Source organism: Petromyzon marinus, chromosome 46 (genome assembly GCF_048934315.1).
Source record: "Petromyzon marinus isolate PM22_M1 ecotype Great Lakes invasive population chromosome 46, UKy_Petmar_22M1.pri1.0, whole genome shotgun sequence".
Taxonomy (NCBI): domain Eukaryota; kingdom Metazoa; phylum Chordata; class Hyperoartia; order Petromyzontiformes; family Petromyzontidae; genus Petromyzon; species Petromyzon marinus.
Genome location: NC_133712.1, coordinates 13298057 through 13307617, shown reverse-complemented (window position 1 = coordinate 13307617; position 9561 = coordinate 13298057). Strand labels below are relative to the sequence as shown.

At 48.6% G+C, this 9561-nt stretch overlaps 1 protein-coding gene across 1 annotated transcript; it reads left to right on the top strand.

Annotated features, from left to right (window-relative positions):
* The first annotated feature begins 255 nt into the window (after positions 1–255).
* On the top strand, positions 256–9281 carry PSMD6 (proteasome 26S subunit, non-ATPase 6). Its single transcript, XM_032971372.2, has 8 exons — positions 256–491; positions 3299–3504; positions 3832–3977; positions 4343–4562; positions 5105–5213; positions 6367–6535; positions 7022–7099; positions 7830–9281. The coding sequence occupies exons 1-8, from the start codon at positions 347–349 to the stop codon at positions 7924–7926; spliced, it is 1170 nt and encodes a 389-aa protein (XP_032827263.1). The 5' UTR covers positions 256–346; the 3' UTR covers positions 7927–9281.
* The last annotated feature ends 280 nt before the right edge of the window (positions 9282–9561 follow it).

The window sequence follows — 9561 nt, the reverse complement described above, 5'->3', positions numbered from 1 at the left end:
TTTGCATTGTGTACTTGAAACGTGAAACTACCCACATGCCAAATTTCAAGTTTGTTGCATGTCGGGAAGTATGCTAAACATTTTGAACAGACACACATAATCACAAATTTCCCTTTTCACATATATAGAAGATTCGTTTATTTTTTTTGTTCCATTTAAAAGAAACAAACCCCGCCCCCACACACATTTAGAGTACAATCAATGCCCCTGTGCGGCGAGGCGTCTGGGCCTGCTGACGGTCACGCGCGACGTCACTTCCGCTGTGACGTCACGCCGCCCCGCTTTCAACTCCCCCTTCTCATCAGCAGCAGCAACCACCACCACTCAGCCGTCCTCAGCCGTCGCGATGCCCATCGAAAACCTGGAGGAGGAGGGCCTCCCCAAGAACCCCGACCTGCAGATCGCGCAGTGGAAGTTCCTGCTCAGCTTGGACGATCACCGGGGCGACGAGGCGGTGAAGACGCAGCTCATGGACGCGATCAAGCGGCACGGTGAGTCGGCATTAACTCGGGCGGGCGGGCCGGCCAGGCGAGACCGAGGCTTTCCCTTTCTGCGTAAGGCCCCTATTCTGGATTCGCTTCAAAGTTAATTATCTTTTTGTTTTGTTTTTAAACAGGGGTTCGCTTATAGTTTATCCGAACAAATTGCAGCCATTCTCAAGCCACTGCTGGTCGGTGTAGATGCGTGGAAAGGGCTGGGGGCCGGGACCGATTCAAATATCACTCGCCACTGATTGTCAGCCCCTGTGGCGGGGAATTGAACTTAGGTTGCAGGGCTCAGAGCGCACCGAGATAGTCAACCACAGTTTCCAGCCCCTGGTTCTCGATCTCACACAACTTGTTTTTACGTTGACCAGCGTGGAGTTCGCGTGGGTTCTGTCTCCGAAGAACCCGTCATAGTAACGTGGAATATCCACCACTTTCTTCGAGCTAATAGGACGCATTGTGGTTATGACAGGGAAGTGTGCTAACCGCTGCGCCACCGCTCTCCAATTAACAGCACCGCATTTTTTTGTTAACCCAGGAAATTCCTCACTGAGTCTTAATACATAAAAATGCCTTTTGTCCAGAAAAACCTGAGTCTAAAGACTACTTATTAGGAGGAGTTTGCAAATGAATGTTTGGCCACGTTTATATTTGGAATGTTATAACTCACGTGGGAAAATAGGTTATAGCACAAATCTGCACAGATAGATTGAATAATCTGTTTCTGACCTGCTATCATCACCGCCATCATCACCTTAATCGCCACTATTACGATAGCTATCACGACACCACCACTATCATCACTGCCATCATCACCACTAGCAGCCAGCATCATGCTTATTAATTTGCAACAGAAATGTCTTCAACATCATCCCCATCATTAACTGCTTAATGATCTGGGCATCTGCCTGTGATGAATTGAGGTGCTCAAGTATAGCAAGTTAATGCTGTCAGCCTGGTCACCGATGACTGCACGGAAAAAAAATCGCATTAAGTTTGGTTCGGCACTTTAAATGGTCTAAATCTCAGCTTTGATCGTAAAACATATCATTTTGGTTGTCGTTTAACCAACATCACTCGGTGGCAGACTAAATGAGGTGATGCCCCCTTCTGTGTGGACTAGAGCTCACTTCATAATAACGGTTTTTGGGTTAGATCGCGTTTATTTATAAATGTGTCGTAACCCTCCACCACCCGACACGGCCAATCGGCAAAAAAAAAGTGTCACGTTGACAAAAGACAAATAATTCACTACTTTAGCCCACCGGTGTGTTGAAGAGTGAATCCACATTTACAGTTTGAGTACGACGTTTCGCTGGTAAATACATCCAGCATCATCGGGCAATTCGCCAGAATGGTAAAGCCCTCGCTTGCTCCCGGTTTTATATAGAGCAGCAGGGTGACGTCATCACTTAACTCATATCAGGTGCAGTGATTAGAGGCGGAGGGGGGGTATTGTAATTATATAATCGATTAGTAATCAGTCATTGGTTATGATTAGTAATGAGTTGTAGATTAGTAATTCTTTAAATCAAAATGTAATGTGTATTATTTAATAATACGCTTCCAGGCCGCACTAAGCCGGTAGCTGTCAGAGCGATTATTCTGGCGAATTGCCCGATGATGCTGGATGTATTTACCAGCGAAACGTCGTACTCAAACTGTAAATGTGGATTCACTCTTCAACACACCGGTGTGCTAAAGTAGTGTCTTTTGTCAACGTGACACTTTTTTTTTGCTGATTGGCCGTGTCGGGTGGTGGAGGGTTACGACACATTTATAAATAAACGCGATCTAACCCAAAAACCGTTATTATGAATAATATTGGTCGCGAAAGCCTACGTGTTAAACTAGAGCTCACTTGATGGAATCTTTTCGGTAGCTCTTGTTATCTGCTTAGGTGGGCCGTTCTCCAACACGAAGGGTTTGTTACTGGTTTGCTATCTTGATGGCACAATCAGGATAACATGGGAGAAGAGGACGTGTAAAATATCAACACAGTGCCGTGCGCCCATTTAACATGATTTGAATTGGAGTGTGGTGTTTCGGGTCAGGCCGCCTGTTGAGCATGTAATTTCTCAAGCTTTCATCATGCGCTTCTGTGGGCAAACTGAAAGGAGGGAATAGGTTTTACCCTTTCTGGCAATAAAACAGGAGGTGTTAAGATGTTCAAACACCAAATATAAATATTTTGCAAGGAATAGTGTCTGCATTAACCACCCGCACTTGTGGTGAACATGCAAACGAAACATGCTCTGATTATTATATATGGCATTGTCCTGAAACTGATTGGCCTTCACCAAAGACAGCCTTTTTTTAGGGCCTAGTCTCACTAGTGTCAGACCAGAGAACAAAGCCAAAAGGCGAACAGTACTAAGACAATGCACTATCAGCTTTTATAGCTTGCGATGAGCAGACCAATATGTGTCAAGGACAATGCATATATTATCAGAGCATGTTTTATTTGCACTTTCACAACAAGTGCGTGTGGTTAATGCAGACATGAGTCCTTGCAAAATGTTTCTATTTGGTGTTTGAACATCCTAACACCTCCTGTTTTATTGCCAGAAAGGCTAAAACCTATTCTTATTTTTCATACTTTGATACTGGCAAAAAAGGTCCCATCTTGAAAAGAGGGAATTGAAGTTGAGTTAAACTATTGAAGATGTCTGCAGTAGTGCGTGGCGTAAGCTTCAAGGAAGAAATGCTCCACACGTGGCCTGGCCCGAAAGACCTGCATTCAAATCACAAGCGGCTGCAAAATCCAACTCGCTAAACGATGGGAATTGTTGTGCACTGCGTGCTTGCCGCAGACATGGCGCCGTTCTACGAGGAGGTCTGCCGCGATCTTAAATGGCGCCCGGACGCGCCGCTCCTCGCCCGCATGCGCGCGGCCAACGAGGCGGAGTTGGCGCGGCTGGATGCGGCGCTGGAGGACGCCGAGCGCAACCTGGGCGAGAGCGAGATCCGCGACGCCATGCTGGCACGTGCAGAGCACCTGTCGCGCATCGGGGACAAGGTGAGTGTATGCACTGATGGGCTAGTGCCAGCGCTGACACTGGCACTAGCACCTGTCTCAACTCAACCATAACACCTGTCTTTATACAATCACATGTTCTTGTCCTAATACCAACATGTAACACCATTCCAAACACTAACAGTCATACTAACTATAATATTAACACCTTGCCTCCGATGCTGGGCAGCCATTCATGAGTTTTGGATTCCGTCTTTAACGTCATTAGACTAAATCCGTGTTCGTAGTGAAATTAACGAGTGTGTGTCCGTGATACCGTGGGCTGTGCGTCGTCCTCTCGCTCCGTGACGCCGCCCTGCCCCCTTGCAGGAGTCGAGCCTCACCGCCTTTCGCAAGACGTTTGAAAAGACGGTGGCACTGGGCCATCGCCTTGACATCGTCTTCTACCTCATCCGCATCGGCCTCTTCTACCTCGACAATGACCTCATCACGCGCAACATCGACAAGGCCAAGAGGTGCGTACGTATATATTATCCGTGTGCGTAGGGAGTGGAGGCATAGTGGATAGCGCTCCGTGCTACGAATACACACACATCACAGACTAGATTGTTGAGGGTTGACTGACCGAGATGACTGGCAGATGCACTACCTTTTGCTGCTCACTGTGCCAACTTGCTGCATTTTAGCCACCCGGGATTCTGCTTGTTGTTGCTAGTGTCGCTCCTCCATCTTCTGTTGTTCCTAGAGGGCGGCTGCCTCCAACTGCCCAGTATCGCACACGTGTATAGACTGCGATAAACGGGATGGAAACTGCCAGACTGCTCTTGTGGTGACCCTTGTTCATTGTGGTGGTGTTTGTGTTGATTGCCTACGCGTGCAGCCTCATAGAGGAGGGCGGTGACTGGGACCGGAGGAACCGGCTGAAGGTGTACCAGGGCGTGTACCTGCTGGCGATCCGCGACTTCAAGGGGGCTGCCGAGCTCTTCCTGGACACGGTGTCCACCTTCACATCGTACGAGCTGATGGACTACCGCACGTTCGTCACGCACACCGTCTACGTCAGCATGATCGCGCTCGAGAGGCCCGACCTGCGCGAGAAGGCGAGTGTGGGGGTATGAGGGAAACGATGTGCGTGACGGAAGAGTAGGTGACTGAGTGTGTGTAGCTCCCAATACAAACCCAGATCAATTCCAAGATCACACTCGCACTTTTCGGGTTCCTCCAGGGACTCACCCCTGCCTACATTTCCCCTCTCATCGCACTCAACTCTCCTCCAACCACTTCCTGCTCCAGCAACTCAGGATTTTTGTCAAAGCTCCCAGTCAACCTTGGCCTAAAGAGAGGTCCGCTCATTCACCTCTGCAGCCCCCGCAGTCTGGATCTCACTTGTCCCAGCCACCCATTATTTTCACTCCATGCTCTTATTCAAATCCAGGCTCAAGGCCTTGACTTTTTTTTCCTTTACCTATGTCGGTCCCTTGCCCTCTACAAATCTTCGCCCGCTGTTTCTGTCCATCGTCTTGAAATGCGGTCGCATTTATACACCGCTGTATAAATCGACATTGTGTTTTGGTTGTAAGACTGGCGTTATCGTGTAGGGCCCACCCTCCTTAGCTGTGTCATCCCCTGTCCCCTCACACAGGTGATTAAGGGTGCGGAGATCCTGGAGGTGCTGCACGGACTGCCAGCCGTGCGCCAGTACCTCTTCTCCCTCTACGAGTGCCACTACGCCTCCTTCTTCCAGTCCCTGGGTAAGTGGCGGTGCGCACACCTCGTCAGCTTAAATGTACGCGGCCACATCAGACGAGGTGGCTAAGAGGTCAGACGGACTGAGCCAGCATTTCAGAGATCCTGGGCTTGAATCCGGGTTTCACCCGATGGTGATTAAAACGTGTTTTCAGAAGCAGGTGTAGTGAGTTGACGGTCTCAGTTCAGTTACCAGTGATTTACATTTAGACCTATAGAATCACATATAGACCGAGGCTCGGAGAGACCAATACATAGACTTGCATACACTGAGCTGTGATTTAACTGGGTCCTCAATTATCCCTGTGTCATCTTGTGCTGTCCCAGACACAGCACCTCTAACACCCACCACTTCCCCCAACCCCAAACTTACCACCTCTGCGCTATTCAATTCACCTCACTCACCTCAACACACCACCTTACCCCACCTCAATCTCACACCATCACAAACTTCTAGATTTGAAGCTTTCGTGACTGCAAGGATCCTTACTCTTTGGTTCTGTTCGGTAAAGTCACGTAGGTAAAAAAATAAAATAACAAAAATCACGACGTTTCGGCCACAACACAAGCGGCCTTCATCAGGTGGAGGGACCAACCTGTCCAGTGTTGTGGGCGAAACGTCGTGATTTTTGTTATTTTATTTTTTTACCTACGTGACTTTACCGAATAGAACCAAAGAGTATGCATCACAAACTTGTCATACTTCCAACTCGCCCCACTTCACATGACAAACACAACTGCCATTCACCACTAAGTGGCGGGGGTGTCACCATGACGCTTGTGCCAGGCAAGGTGCACCTTGAGATCACGTGAAGTGTTGAAGGCTTGCTGGTAGGAGGTCACAGGACCTGGGTGCCCTGGGTTGACTGACCGATATACACACACACACAGCCCAACTCCTCGCTCGCATCCCTCAACCCAAATGCACATGACCTTCACCTTACTCAGCCTCCTCCTTCTCACAGCAGCGACACCACACCGCACAGAATCCCCAGCTCTGCCCACACACACACTCAATAAAAAACACAAACGAGCAACAGTGAACGGTGCAAGCTGCCACCTTCTGCTTGCCATCCGCCGTTCGAGCTGTACCCTGACCCCCCTTCTCCCCGGTTCCGTTCCATGTCTCCCCCTCCAATTCCCCACCCCGATGTGCAGCCAAAGTGGAGCAGGAGATGAAGGCCGACCGGCTGTTTGCGCCGCACTACCAGTACTATGTGCGGGAGATGCGCATCCTGGCCTACAGCCAGCTGCTGGAGTCGTACCGCTCGCTCACGCTCTCCTACATGGCACAGGCGTTCGGCGTCAGTGTCGAGTTCGTCGACCAGTATGCCATCGCATCGTCGCGTCACGTCGCATCTTTACACCCATTGCATGCAATATTTCTTTGAAAAAAATGTACGGTTCCTGTCAAATTGCTTACTTGGCATGACACAGCGGCAATTATGGCCCCCTACTGGCAGAGTAATAACCACTTACAAGGATTGTCCAGAGTCAGCTTGTAGCTGCACAGGGACAGCTGACACTGGGGGTGCCCATTCGAATGCTTGAGATGTAATGGTATTGGAAATTTGGACCGTGACACCAGCGCACATTTTTAATCCACTGCTGGATGATGGGATAATCCTAGTGTGTCTTGTCATTGGGCATCACACTCATCAATGCTCATTGGTAATGGTTGGTGGACCGATAGTCGATTTTTTAAATGTTTTTTTTACGCGCGTTTATCAACAATGCAAAAATACGGAAGGAAGCAACCCTAATATCAGTGGCTTCCACCTACTTTAAAATGTCTCTGTCTCTCTTTGCTCAGGGAGCTGTCACGGTTCATCGCGGCTGGGAGGCTGCACTGCAAGATTGACAAAGTGAACGAGATTGTGGAGACAAACAGGCAAGTGGCGCCTCCTGTCTTTAACTCCTGGATGAGAGAAGTGGGGCCGCGGTTGCATGTGCTTTGTGTACACCAATGGAATTGTTTATTTAAATTACCTAATCTCCCTTTCAAAAGCCTCTCTAAAGCCTGACTGCTACACACTATGACCAGGGGCCAAATGGGTGTCTCAGGTTTTTTTAAAATAATAATTTGGATTTATTTCTAAGGCGCCTTGTAAGAATGAGGTTAAGGAAAGGCCAATAGAGAAGGAGAGCTACATTGAATCAACGGAATTAAGAAGTGTGTCTCAGATGCGACTTAAAATTATCCACATTGTCAGTTAAACAAATTTCGTTAGGGAATTCCACAACCGAGGCACAAACACAGCAAAATATACACATCAGAGTTTGAAAACAGATGTGGATTTTGTGTCGGATACCTGATAAATTGTGCTTCTTGGTGCTGGTCTACACATTCAAAAGGCCTTGAGGATGTTACACTGCTAGGATAAGTGCCGGCTAGACAAAAATCAGCCTGAGAATATTGTGTGAAAGTATGAGCTTTATAGCAGAACTGACTTGCTGGAAGGAAAGTCTGAGGCTAGCCATTACAGCCTCTGTAGCATCCAGAAACATCCTGCAACACCATCTCCTGTGTGTTAAAGATGATGATACCTTTGTAAAACTACAAACAGCACTTGCCCCAGCAGTCTCGCAGGCTAATGGTTCTTAATGTGTGTTTGTATCAGACCAGACAGCAAGAACTGGCAGTACCAGGAGACAATCAAGAAGGGCGACTTGCTGCTGAATCGCGTGCAGAAGCTGTCTCGTGTCATCAACATGTGATATCCATGTGTTGCACACTCGCTGTGTGTTGCACACTCACTCGCGTTGTTACACACTGGCATGTATTACACGCTGTGTTACACAGTAACATGTGTTACACACTCGGTGTGCCTGACACACAGGCTCGCGTGTGTTACACACTCGCTCGGGGATCTGGGAGTCTTCGGTTTTGCATCTTGGTCGGCGGGGATGACGGGCGGTGCTGGTAATGACCACGCGGCGAAAACAACGGCGCTTTTGTTCTGGTAGACACCGAGGTTGTGTGTCCTGGGTATGTCCGACACCAGGTTGTAGCTTCGTGAGAAGTGTGGCTGTCAGGCTACGTTGTGGGGTGGGCAGTAGAGGGCAGTGTAACAATCTTTCGCTGCTCTGTACTATTATACTATTCGGCTACCACGTCTATGCTCCCTCCTTGAACCCGTACTGAGCAGCGTGGTAAGTTTGGTGAAATAACCCCCACGACCTGCATGGCGTGGGGAGGCTAACCATCCAGCAATGAACTGACATGGGTTCTACGTGTGCAAAGTTTCAGTATGGTGATGTTACTATTGACATTTTAAAACGTGAGGGCAACCTCACTAGAGTGCCATAATGACGCACTTGACTGCAACTTGAACATGTTTTTTTTATTAACAAAGCTGCAAGCTCATCTGGGACAGCCCAGGACACACAGCCAAGGTGTGTAGTTACTAGAGAAGAGCTGCATTGATGTATTTGAATTGTCCGATCGCCCCCATGTAACAACCACACAGCCAGCGGCCCCCCGCATAGCACGGCATTTTGGGCCGTCTCCCATAGTGCCCTGCAACCAGTGGTGTAGCTATCGAGTGTGCAACTGCACCAGGGCCCACGGGATGGGCTTCCAAGAGGGGTGGAGGTATTGGGACAGAGGACACGATTTAATTCCTTGCACCAAGGCCCATGCCAACCACTATGCCACTGCATGTAAACTAAACATCTGTGCAGGTGATTTTTAGAACTGCGCTCCTCGTACCCAAAACCACCTTTGCGTGTTTTTGCCACGTGCAACTTTGCTGAATCGTGGTGATTAGTAAACCCGGAATGATGGATGGAGTATGGGGAGGAACAAAAATGGAGGTGTGAGAATCCGTGCAAGGGAAAGTGCAGTGTGCAAGTGTCACGGGCCCTCAGTAGAGTTCCTCGTTAATGAAAACGTGCATTAACAAAGGCAGCTGATTAGGGGTCCAGCCAAAGGGGTACAGGGTTTGGGAGCAGGGAATCATCTGGCAACCTTGTCCAAACATCTCCCCACTCGTGTCCACCCATTTTGTTTTGATAATATATTGCTGTTTGTTTTGAAAACACGTTAAAATAAAAAAAAACAATTCGTTTTATTTTGCGATGCAAGTGGTTTTGTTGTCATTTTCATCAGCCATGATCAATCCACTGCCGGATGAAGGCCTCGCCAAGGCATCGCCATCCATCGTGGTCCCACGACATCTCAGCGCTGTCTCCGTGGTAGATGCCCACCAGGTCGTTTTTGGCTGCCACTCAGCAATAATTATCACCCACCGGTCAGCGTCCTGACGAGCGATGTGTCCTACCTACGCCCGCTATTCTTAACGGTCAATATGCTGTACCTAACCTGTGTTTGTTGTCTAATCAGCACTCTTC

What these genes read in the sequence shown, in the direction of transcription:
- PSMD6 (XM_032971372.2), top strand. Translation starts at nt 347, where the DNA reads ATGCCCATCGAAAACCTGGAGGAGGAGGGCCTCCCCAAGAACCCCGAC. An exon ending in TGTCGCGCATCGGGGACAAG is followed by an intron (nt 3,505 to 3,831) that starts GTGAGTGTATGC and finishes GCCCCCTTGCAG; the next exon opens with GAGTCGAGCCTCACCGCCTT. An exon ending in AACATCGACAAGGCCAAGAG is followed by an intron (nt 3,978 to 4,342) that starts GTGCGTACGTAT and finishes CTACGCGTGCAG; the next exon opens with CCTCATAGAGGAGGGCGGTG.